General features: G+C 37.4%; 1 protein-coding gene across 4 annotated transcripts in view; it reads left to right on the top strand.

The window, feature by feature from the left end:
• The window catches only part of LOC149137947 (protein mono-ADP-ribosyltransferase PARP14-like), a 507,224-nt gene that overhangs the window by 163,886 nt on the left and 329,987 nt on the right, over positions 1-13,351 (top strand). Inside the window, exons 18-19 of one of the 4 annotated variants that reach the window (XM_089339637.1) lie at positions 1,090-1,144; positions 2,605-5,356. The exons of the other annotated variants lie outside the window; for them this stretch is intronic. Of the exons in view, the coding sequence (XP_089195763.1) occupies positions 1,090-1,144; positions 2,605-2,948 (399 nt within the window). The 3' untranslated portion in view covers positions 2,949-5,356. Of the gene's footprint in view, positions 1-1,089; positions 1,145-2,604; positions 5,357-13,351 lie in introns of those variants that run through there. 4 annotated transcript variants of the gene reach the window in all.

The following is a 13,351-nucleotide window of genomic DNA, read 5'->3' as shown; positions in this document are numbered from 1 at the left end:
GTTGAGAGGGGTTCCAGTACAGAAGAGTAGAAGGTAATGAGGGAATGAGTGGGTGGGCACATCATGAGTAAGGAAAAGATGAAATGATAGGATTTGCACATTTCCACAGTTGATGCAGTAATGGAGATAGAGGGGAGGGGAGATATATTTACATTGACAGAGACAATAATTATGAAATGAGGAAATGGAGTATTAGAAGCAAAACTTTGATTACAGTAAATTAAATTAAATTAAAGATTGGTTTGTATCAACATGATACAAACACAAACAGGAGATGAATAGAATAATGCAAAAATTAAAGCAAAGAAACAAATCATATTAGCTTATCTCTCATATCTTTTCATTGCGCACAGAAGAGTGTAATAGTCAGAGTTGTTATTTGAAATGTCTTGTGTTTATATACAGCATCTGTATATACAGACTGATGTATATATAGACTAATGGAAGTACGTTGTTTGTATATACTATATTCTGTATGTATAGTAAGCAACCTCTATATAAACTGAGCGTTATATAAACACTTTGTGTATACAATATGTGTTGGGGACAGACAAAGATTGTTTGGCTGGACCAGTTCCTTTTCTTCTTTCTCCTTTTATCTATACCCAACAGTTTTGGGTACACATCTGCAGATATACTCTGTAGGACAGTACATATAGCATTGAAGTAAAGCACTGTTGACATACCAGTAATTCACTGGAATTTACTCAAAGCCAGTCGTTTTGCAAGAGAAACATTCTTCTTTTGTTTGAATCAGTTTTGAAAATAATGAAGAATTAAGTTAAATAGGTTTGCCATTATTAAGCTGGTGTTTGGACATTACATGGAATCTTGATACCAATTTCAATTCCATGAATAATATTTTCTTAGTCTTTAAGTAACAATTCCTCACCAAACTATGGAATATTGGAAAGCCTGTCCATTGTAGGACAGGGTTTTATAATACAATAAATAGAAAGGTAAATTTAAAACAATATTCATGATAGAAGCAATGACTAAAAGCATTGCATTGAAATTAACAGAAATTAATTATGAAATTAATTATGCTTTTGATTGAGTGATGATAAATTATTTTTTTACTTCTAACAGAAATTTAATGAATATTTCCAAGGAAACACAACAGGTGGTTTAGCTGCATCTTCAGGTAAATACTTTCTTTCTAATTATTTTAAATGTATCTTCAAATTATGTCAGGTCTGGCATCAGATCTTCTTTCTGTTAGCATCAGCCATGTTGCACAGGAAGAAAGGTCACAGTAGACCATTCACACTAAGGAAGGGTTCAGTGAGGAGCTAGCTACCACATCTCATAAAAATATTGGTTTCAAACTTTTGGCACAAGGCCAGCAATTCCTGGGAAGGGGTCAAATCAATTATATTGCTCAACTGATACTTATTTTATCAACCCCAAGAATAAAAGGCAAAATTGACCACAGAAGAATTTGAATTCAGAGCACAAAGACGGACCAAATACCGCTAAGCATTTTGTCCAGTCTGCTAATGATTCTGCCAGTTTGCTGCCTTATTTCTCTCAGAACTATCGTTATGTTCCTGGAAGAATCCAAACATGAATTTCTATGTGGTACAGACTTAAGCTGATTTCTTTTGTCTATATTTTTTGATCAAGTGACAAAGATTTAGTTTTCTTTTTTGGTATAAAGGAACATAATATCCCTATTTATATTAGGGGTCTGAGTTATATCAGTAAATGTGAGGTGTAAGCTTTTTGGCACCAATCTTCCCAGGACCACCCCTTCTTCTATGATTCATACTTTCTATAGAAAGTGATGTAAATTGAAATTTCCCATTAAGATTCCATGATGATGATTAATTCATGCTCTAATTACCAGCTTAGCAATGACCAAGATATTTTCGTAAATTCTTTATCATTTTCAAAATTAATTAAAATAAAAAAGACATCATACAACAGAAATGATCCTTTTTGTTAGGGTTTCTCAAAATATTCATCATTAATTAGAGAAATTTTCAACTTGAATACTAATGAAGAAGAAATAATTAAACAACACTTGACATCATTCACTATATAAGAGTCCCAGGATGGTAGTAGTGATGTACTAGATGGTAATATATAGCAATAATTAAAGAGCAGTTCACATCACTCCCCACAGGGATAAGGTGATAGTCTTTTTCAGGTTAACTTCATTATTTCAGGAAGTGATACCTCTTCACTAAATAGAAAAACACGGAGAGTGTAGTGGATGTTTTTTACATGCCACTGGCACAGGTGCCAGTAAGGAAGCACTGGCATCGGACATGCTCGAATGGTATTTTTTACATGTCACCAGCTTGGGTGCCAGTCAGGTGGCACTGGTATTGACCATGCTTTAATGGTGTTCCTTATGTGCCACTGGCATGGGTAGCATATCACCTGACGATTGAAAAGTACTTTTAAATGGGCCAGTCATGTGACACTGGCATCGGCTGCGGCCACAATCTCACTTGGCTTGCCAGGTCTTCTCCAGCACAGCATAAAGATCTCGGTTGCTTGTCATGGCCTCTGTCAGGCACAACGTTCAAAGGTTGTGCTTCACCACATCATCCCATGTCTTTTTCGTTGACAAAATGAATATTTCTTTTATTTCAGATGATGAATTTGAAGAAATAGAAGATAATGTCTCTGATGGTCAACAAGATGATGACGTCACATTGAAATTCATTGCTAATTACAAAAATCTTGACCATGCTATAGAAACTGTTAAAGAAGAATACCTTTCTCAGTTAACCACTGAAGAATTATTACTTACTGTGGATTTAGAAGGATTTCGAGTAAGTTGTCAACTATGTTACAGAGTTTTTGTTTTTTTAATCTTTCGTCTTTTACTTGTTTTGGTCATCATGCTGAGGCTTTATTTGATGCATCAGACCATTGTCATGCTGGAGCTGAATTTCACTCAAGACAAGGAAACTCACCCAATCCGGATACTTTGAAGAATTTCATCAAATGAATCAACCCCAGTGCTCCCTTTTTAAGTTTGGTACTTTTGACAAACTGCCAATTTATGGGGCCATAAATACACCAACATTGGTTGTTAGGTGGTGGTGGTAGACAAACACAGACAGAAAAACACACACACTCATGAACATATATCATCAGCATCATTTTAACATCCGATTTTCATGCTGGTATGGGTTGGACAGTTTAACAGGAGCTGACCAGACAGAAGACTGCACCAGGCATCTGTATCTGTTTTGGCAAAGATTTTATGGCTGGATGTCCTTCCTAACATCAACCACCCCAAGGAGTGGACCAAGTGCTTTTTACATAGCATTGGCAGGGTAATTGCAGTAACTTGCAAGATAAAGATCTTTTGAGAGGGGTGGAGGCATTGCAGGAAGTGACCTTGTGTCAGATGATGAAAGGTTAGAGTGTTACAGAGAGGCAGAAACAGGGGTCTTGCTGTAAAGGAGGTACACGGTTACCCCTTCAGAGGGAAGTGCAAAAGAAAGGGAGAGAGATCAAGAGTGAAGGGAGAGAGAGAGCAGGAGAGCAACAGTTGTGAAGTGTCAAGGAACAGGCAAACCTTGGGCAAGTGTCTTCTTCTATGGCCTTGAGTTAACCAAAACCTAGAGAGTAGATTTGGTAAATGGAAGCTGAAAGAAGCCTGTCATTTCCATCATCATCATCATCACCATCCTTGAACGTCCATTGTCAATGCAGGTATGTGTTAGTTTGTTTGACCAGGGCTGGCAAGCTGATGAGGCTGCATGAGAATGAGACCGCAGTCTGATTTGGCATGGTTTCTATGGCTGGATGCCCTTCCTGATGCCAACCACTCCAAGAGCGTAATGGGTGCTTTTAAGTGCCACTGGTATGGGTGCCAATTGTGTGACACCAGTATCTGCCACCACTATGGTTTCACTTGGCTTGATGGGTCTTCTTCTCAAGCACAGCATAATGCCAAAGGTCTTGGTCATTGCTTCTGTGAAGCCCAACACTCAAAAGGTGCCTTTGATGTGTCACCGGCATCAGCCACCTTACCTCTGTGAGGCCCAATGCTTGAAAGGTACATTTTATGTGCTTCCGGCATGAGAGCTGGTTCCATGACACCAACAACAGCCATGACTTTGATTTCACTTGGCTTAACAGGTCTTCTCACGCACATCATATCGCTAAAGGTTTCGTTCACTAGTCATTGCCTCCGTAAGGCCCAGCATTCGAAGATCATGCTTCACCATTTTGTTCCATGTCCTCCTGGGTCTACCTCTAGCACAGGTTCCTTCAACAATTAGAGATCGGCACTTCTTTACACAGCTGGCCTCGTCCATACACATCACATGACCATACCAGCGCAGCTGTCTCCTTTGCACACCACACCCGATGCCTCTTATATCCCTCTTTTCTCTCAAGATGCTTACATGCACACAGACATTACACACTGAAGCATACCAGCCTCATTTCTTTCAAACCTATGCCTGTCCTCGGCTGTCACAGCCCAGGTTTCACTGCTGTGTAGCATGGCTGTTCACACACAGGCATCATACAGTCTGCCTTTCACTCTGAGGGAGATGCCCTTGTTACCAGCAGAGGTAAGAGCTCTCTGAACTTTGCCCAGGCTATTCTTATTCTCACAGCTATGCTCTTGGAGCATCCACCTCTGCTACTAACTTGGTCACATTGATAACAAAAGCTAGCTACTGCCTCTAGCTTACCCTTCTGGCAGTTGATGGAGTCCATTTTCCATACATTTTCAGTGTTTATTGTACCTGTGCACCTTTCACACACAAAAACTATTTTCTCAATTAACCTTCCTCTGATATTGCTGCACTTCTTATATGTCCATAGCTTGCATATATGTGCAGAATAGGAAGGGTGTGGGCCATTGGTGATCTAAACTAACAGGCACACTGTCTAAGTATTCGAATTGGTAAGCTTCTGGGTGGGGATCCATACCATACTTCCAAGTCAGTGGGTATAAGTTAAAGGAAGAGGAAAACGAAACCAAGGCAGGACAAGCTTATCAGATCATTTAAATTGTTTAAACTAGCAGGGCCTGTAAATATTTCATGGAATTAGTGGTAAACCTATTGGGTTATTCCTGAAAACTTTATCCAGAAAATCTGAAAGCAGAGCCTGTGTAGTGTCTATATCAAAAGATAGTCGCTCATCAGCTATTCATTGAAAAGTGAAGGAAATTGGAATCCAATGATTACTTAATGCACTTCATATACAATTTATATAAAAAAATGTATATACTTTATACACAGTTCTCTAGATTTAATACACAACACTCATAAAATAAATATTCACTCTTACATTTCCATTTCCCCCATAAACAGAACATTTACATGGTCACAATTTCATATCTTGAAAACAAAACTTTTATAGTAAAAAAAAAAAAAATTTATATTTTAAACATAGGGGTCACAATTTCACAGGGGTAAAAACTGAATGCAGCATGGCATACAATGAAACCCACATTGCTGGTAACTTATAAGCGAAGGCGATGGGTCAGAGCCAATACACATTTCAATTTGTGTACATCTTTCAATCCAATCCTTCTTTGCAGATTATGCTCTTCATATAAGTTCTCCCTCTTCTTTTCAGTGTCTGTTTGTCAGTGTTGATAATTTTAACTCACACATCAAATAATTTGCGAGCCCTTGAGAATATTGGTTTAGGCAAGAACATCCCCACTTTATCAAAGATTTACCCTTGTGATTTATTGATAGTCATTGCATATGACAAGCGAATGGGAAACTGATTTCTTTCTAAATCGAGTTCAGTTTTTAAAAAAATTACTTTTCACTATGCACTCACTATCGCTACCTCTACCAACACCCCCACCACAACCACCATCATCTTACTCCACCCTCCTCTCTCTCTTCCTGCCTTTCTTTAACCTGACCATCAGAACATCACCCCTCTGCTAAAATTATATTTTAAACTCTCCTCCTCTACCTTCAACTAACTTTTTTAACCAAGTAATGAATATTACATTCCCCCTATCCAGGGCTGGATTAAGACCCATAGAGGCCCTAAGCAATTAAAAGGTGTTGGTGCCCTCAAGTATATGTAAATGGTTCAAAATGTGAACAAAAATAATTCAAAATGTACGCAACAATAAACCATAAAATAAATCTTTATTTTTCAAAATGAAACAAAATACACAGCAAGATGGAAAATAATGTTTATTTTTGTGTGCTTCCATTCTATTTGTATTTGAAAAGTTTTCTTTTTTTTAATTGCAAAGTGTCCAATGATATTGTTAATATTAATTTTACGTAAAACTTCTGCTTCTATACTTAGAAGAGATGAGGCATCCCAAATATTATTTCAGCAAGCATAAAGTAATTTCTTTTGTGCCGTAAACCATTTACCATTACTGTGGTACCCCCTCCTTCCCTTGATGCCCTAAGTACGTGCTTATTTTGCTTAATGGTTAATCCAGCGCTCCCCCTACCTCTGTCTTTTCTCTCCTTTTTTTCTTTCTCTCTCTACTTCACTCTTTGCCTTATCCTCTTTTACCCTCATCCTCTCTTTCTTTCTCCCTTTTTCTCTCTAATCATGTGAAAGCATTAATGATGGGCTAAGTAATGCAATGACAAGCAGAATTATTATTTCATTTCTTACAGTGGTGAATCGAAGTAAGCAAAAGTAAATGATAATATCTTACAGCTGTTTCTGGGATATCCCAGTTAATGGATCAATGTGTTAATCCACATTTCTATACACTGGGCATTCTCTCATCAGAGACAAGATATATATATGCAGGAAACTTTCGCATGGAGATGTAGATAAAAAGAATTACATTTAGAGCAAGGTATGAAAGCTCACAGTTCATCCTGTTCTGGGGAATGTGAGTGTGTATCCATATTTCCACAAAGGTGTACCTCCTTACATATAATCCTAGGTAAGTCCATAGTTTCAGAAAGTGAGCTGAGTAATGCATCCAGTTGAGAAAAGGGATCCAGCAGTTTGATATGCATTCAGCTAATGGGATAAAAGGGAAGAGACCAGCAGCAGTTTACAATTTGTGAGAGAGACAGTTAGAGAGACTAAGGCACCATAAAAGATAGGTAGATCTGAATGAAGAGGACGTTTATAAATAAAGATTAAAAATGAAAAAATAAAAGAAGGGGATAAATATTGGGTTGTCGGGAAAGTCCGTTCCGATTTATAGTAGCTTACCTTTCGACTTATTTGCCATGAAACCACCTCAATTCTGGGAAGAGGGTATTTTCAGGTTAAAGGAAAGATGGAGACGCATTGTGCAACAAAATGGTTCATATTTGGTTGATTAAAAATGTAATGGCAAGTATTTATTGACCTTTTTCTTTCCTTTAAAAATCGGCACAAACTTTCCGGACAACCCAATAGATAAATAATAGATTCTGTTAAGAGAAGTTGGCATTATTCTTCAACAGAGTAAGGTAGGGTTGGGGTGAGAGTACTTTGCTCTAAATGTAATTTTTATTTCTTTATCTACATCTCCATGTGAAAGTTTCCTGCATATATATCTTGTCTCTGATGAGAGAATGTCCAATGTATGGAAATGTGGATCAACACATTAATCCATTAGCTGGGATATCCTGGAAACTGCTGTAAGACATTATCATTTACTTTTGCTTATCTCGATTCACCACTTTAAGAATTGAAATAAAGTCAATGATCTGTTAAGCTTGTGCTGCCTTGATTTTTTTGTTTTCCTCTTCCTTTCATATATGAATGTGTAGTGTCTGTATCAAAAGATAGTCGCTCATTGAAAAGTCCAATGAAATTGGAATCCAATGATTACTTTATGCACTTTTTATAAACAATTTATATACTTTATGCACAGTTCTCTAGATTTAATACACAGCACTCATAAAGTAAATATTCACATTTCCATTTCCAGCATATATATATATATATATATATATATATATATATATATATATGTTGTGTGTGTGTGCACGTGAGTGTAGGAGCCACTAACCCCAGATTCTTCTTCTGTCTTCTTTTCATTCTTCTTCTTCCTTTTCTTCTTTCTCTTTCCTATCCTTATACATACCCCTACCCCCTGTAATATCTTCCCCACTGACCCATCCCGCATACACACTTTTAATTTTCTTCCATTTTATTTCCCCTGGATGCTTTCCTAACAACAAGCTCTCATAGACACGCAATGTTATAGCATGGCTTTGATGCAAGGCTGAGGACATGTTTCTCCAATGCCTAAAACCACAGACATTACGTAATTTTTCTTTTAGAATTTTCGCATAAATGAATGTTGCAAATAAAAATGGCACAGAAACATGTTTAACTTATAATCAAAGATGTGTTAAAGAATTTTCTTTGCCCTCTTCTTTTCAATGCATTATATATATATATATATATATATATATATATATATATATATATACATAATACAAAGAATATATACACATGTATACACACATATATGTACATACTTACATCTACATGTGTATATACATGCATATCAGGGTACAGGACGTTAGAACAATAAACTACAGACAACGGAACGAACACATAGGAAAACGGAAAGCCACTTGGAATATCCCTTCATCAGCTGTCTCTATTCTATCTAGACGTTTCGAAGACAAGACAGAACGTACTCTAGAATAGTCTCTTCCTGAGTAGTGGATCAACCCACTACACAGAGGATTCCAAGGTGGCAAACACAAACCAAGACAGGAAAAAATGGACAGTGAAAACAACATTCAAAAGCCGTACGGCCAAACGCAAATCTGAGGTAGAACGCTAGTAGTTCGTCTTGCCTTCACAGCGGCTGGAGTGAAAAGAAAGTTGACCACAGGTCAAACGAGAGCAGAGAGGATGGTGGAGGGAGGAAGTGGAACAAGGAGGAAGGGACAATATATATATATATATATATATATATATATATATATATTTGCCATGATAGATCGCTAACCACTACACACATTTTTTTTCTCTCCTTGTTTCTTTGTGTTCCTTTCTGTGGAAGAGCGTAGTCTCGAAACGTTAAAGACTTTTTCAATTCCTGAGCATTAACTAATACATCTGTTTGTTTTCTACACCACCTGTCTTCGTCTGTTGTTTTTTGTGAATTCTCCCTATATATATATATGTATATATATATATATATATATATATATATATATATATATATATATATATATATATATATATATATATATATATGTATGTATATATGTATATAAACTAAGATATGTTTCAACCAAAGATTGGTCCAGGCCATGTCTAACTCAATAGCATCACCTGATAGGATTATCACCTGATAGGATTATCTAAATCCAGTCAAGTCTTGTCTATGGTCCATTCAAGTAATGAGTTTTTATTGAGTGAGTTGTATCCAGGTATGGGTGGCTTGTCTGGTATTCCTTGAAGAAATCTGTCTAGACTCCATTTAAAGCTGATAGGATCCTTTTCCTCTTTTATCTGTTTCGGGACAATGTTAAACAGGGCGGGGCCTGTTGAGGAAAAGAAATTATGCCGCAGTGTACTTGTATGTTGTGATCCTGAACAGGGCAGGGCCTGTTGAGGAAAAGAAATTATGCCGCAGTGTAACTATATGTTGTGATCCTGAATTGGGCGGGGCCTGTTGAGGAAAAGAAATTGTGCCGCAGTGTACCTATATGTTGTGATCCTGAATTGGGTAGGGGACGTATGACCCGTGGTCCCATCCTTGGATGAACGTTGAAAATAATGTTCAGGTCGTTTGGGCAATGCTGGCGGTATTTTCTCCACATTGTACAAACGATGTACTGCTCGCGGCGGCGCTGGAGAGAGTAGAGCTTCAAGGCTTTAAGGCGGTCCCAGTAATCAAGATCTGTCATGCCTTCAATTCGTTTAGTGAGTGACCTCTGGGGTGATTCAATCCTCGAGATGTTTTGTTTGGTATGGGGAGACCACAAGGGGCAGCAGTATTCGAGGTGTGGCCGTACAAAGGAGGAGAAAAGCGGAATGATGACACCTTGTTCTCTGGACCGGAAGGTTCTTAAGATCCAGGAGCTCATCCTACAAGCTATATTGACCTTATTACTGATGTGGGCACTCCAATCGAGATTGTTGTCAGTAATTACACCCAGGTCTCTGATATTATTGGATGTTGTGAGCGGTTCCCCTGACAGAAGGGAGTATGGCTATTTTAATATAGACTTTCTTCCAAAATGCATCAGCTCAAATTTTCCCTCGTTCAGTTTCATTTTGTTTTTGTCTGCCCATTGACTCACAGCATATAGATCAGATTGGAGTTGGGTTCGGTCTTCTTCTTCATTGATGATTTGCTGGAGCTTAGTATCATCAGCAAATATTTTCACTTTGCAGTGATTTACGATGCTGGAAAGGTCATTTATATAAATTATAAAGAGGAGCGGGCCCAAGACAGTCCCCTGAGGGACACCACTGGTGACTTTTGCTGGGCTTGAGTAGATTCCATCGACCACAACTTCTTGTGTTCTATTTTCCAGGAAATACTTAATCCAGTGTAGAAGTTTTCCACAGATTCCAGCATTTGCCAATTTTGTCAGTAAAATATGGCCAACCCTGTCAAATGCTTTACTGAAGTCAAGATACATGACACCAGAGTTTGAACCTGTCCCCAAGGCTTTAAGTATATCTTCAATGTGGTGTAAGAGCTGTGTTAGACAGTCCCTGCCACAGCGAAAGCCATGCTGGTTTGCATTTAGGAGTTTTGGGGTCTCCAGGAAGTCAGCTATCCTTAATCTTACCACCTTTTTAAACACTTTAATGATGTGGGAGGTGAGTGAGACTGGGTGATAGTATATATATATATATATATATATATATATATATATATATATATATATATATATACTAGCAGAGATACCTGGCATTGCTCGGGATTAAAATGGCAGTAATGTGACTGTGGCCATGCTGGAGCAGTGCTTTTAGTCGAAGAAATCGCCCCCAGGATTTATTTTTTGTAAACCTAGTACTTATTCTATCACTAGGTTTTGACAAACAGCTAAGTTACAGGGATGTAAACACAGCAACATCGGTTGTCAAGCAATGGTGAGGGCACAGACACACACACACATATATACACATATATAAAACATTCTTCTGTCAGTTTCTGTGTATGAAATCCACTCACAAGGCTTTGGTATTATGTACGTATATACATACATACATGCATCTTATTCATATATACCATTCTCGTTTTCCATATTTTTTCCCCTGTTTGTCTCTGATGATGGACTATCCCATACTCGGTGATATCCCAGAAACAGCTGTAAGATTTTGAAATTCTTCCTGTAATAATATTGTATATAACTTCAGATGTTTGCCTTGTTTTAATCTTTGCTGTCGTGTTTAACATGTATGTATGTGGATAAAACTTACTTGGAAGAGGATGCATGACGTTCAATCATATAATAATATAAATAATATATACATATGTATATATATATATATATATATATATATATATATATATATATATGTATGTATGTGTATATATATATATATATATATATATATATATATGTCTTGCAAACAACTCGCATAAGCAAGTGCTACCAGTCAAGAACTCCGCATACCAGAAGCCAGTAAGTGTATGGGGTCATCAGGAGAGAATGCGTGCCATTTCAGGGCCTACCTCTTGACGGCATCAATGCGCCCCCCCCCCACTGATATGAGGCCCCGCTTGCTAGATCAACTGATTATTAAAACAAAGCTCAATATTTCTCTAGCCATCATGCATATATATATATATACAAATAATAAATGAGTATATGCATATATACGCACATGTATGTACATACCTACATCTACCTGTATATATAGATGCATATCTGGGTACATGACGTTGCAAACAAAACGTAGACAAAATGATAAACACAGTACAGAAAACACACAGGCCACATAGAGAACGTTTCCTTCATCAGCTGCCACCATTCTAACACTGGCGTTTCGAAGAGTTAGGGCAGGACGCATCGTTAAAATGGCTCTTCCCACGGACCACAAATTAAATTTGTACAATGGAGGAATGTAGTGGCGGACAGAAAACGAAATAAATAAACAAACAAGGCTATACGGCCAGACGTGAAAAATTATGTGTATATTGAACGCTGTGAAGCAACGAACTGGAAGGAAGCAGGACGAAGAATGTTCGTGTGTGTGCTTGGCGATAGCCAAGGAAGAAAGGAAGTAGGGCTGGACACATGTGACCAGCGAGGGGTAAGGAGTGGTAGAGGGAGAAAAAAGGGGAGGAAGTAGAAAATAGGTGAGCAACGAGAGAGGGAGGAAGAGAGAGATATAGTAGTAACAGAAGGAAGAACGAGAGGGGGAAAAAGATACAAAGATAGATAGCGTCGCGTCAGAAAATATAAAGTTCAAAATTTACTTGCAGGGATGACGCGTGCGTTCAATCATGTAATACAAAAAATAAATGAGTATATGCATATATATATATATGCATATACATATATGCATACACACACACACACACACACACATACATATATATATATATATATATATATATATATATATATATATGCAAATATACATATGTATATGTACATACTTACATCTATATGTGTGTGTAGGGAGGGGCACAGGATGTCATGAAACATGTACAACAAAAACATACGAAAGGCACAAATGGAAAACAAAACAAACAACGTAAAGAACGACCCTTCATCAGTTTTTTGCTGTTTTTCTAGTCTTGTATTTCAAGCTTTTGACAACAAGCTTGTGATAAAACAGTTGCTCCTGCAAAGCAAATTAATAAAATTTGGGATTTTGTGGAGGGTCAAAATAGCTAACACAAACAGGACAGTTAAAACCAGCAGGAAGGGCTGCTAAGCCTAAACGAGGTTGTGGTGGTGAACACGTAAACCAAGCTATACAGGAGACAAACAAGAGCATGTCTTCCTTGTTTCAGCTATAATAGAGAAAGAAAGATGGCCGATGATCAAGTGGGAGCCATGTGAGCAAGGGAGGAGGAGTGAGGGAGAGAGAATGACAGAGTAATAGGATAGAATAGTGGGAGAAGAGGAGGTAAAAGAATAAGAGAGAGAAAAATGAAAGAGTAAAAAGATAGTATAGAGTGCGAATCAGAATTATTAAGATAAAACTAACTTGGAAGGGGATGCATGGCATTCAATCATATAATTATAATAAGAAGAATATATATATATATATATATATATATATATATGCATATATACATACATATATGTACATACTTACATCTATATGTATATATATATATGCATATGTGGGCACAGGGCATCATGTAACGTGTACAACAACAAAGAACGAAGCACGAGTACATGGAACATGAACTATTCTTTTGAACAACGAAACACACAAATGCATGCAAGCATACAGACAATATGTTAAACAGGACAGTAAACAT

The sequence above is a fragment of the Octopus bimaculoides genome, chromosome 1, assembly GCF_046866305.1.
Source record: "Octopus bimaculoides isolate indiv1 chromosome 1, ASM4686630v1, whole genome shotgun sequence".
In the NCBI taxonomy this organism is placed as follows: Eukaryota; Metazoa; Mollusca; class Cephalopoda; order Octopoda; family Octopodidae; genus Octopus; species Octopus bimaculoides.
The sequence above is the reverse complement of the archived record's forward strand: the minus strand, read 5'-3'. Positions and strand labels throughout refer to the sequence as shown.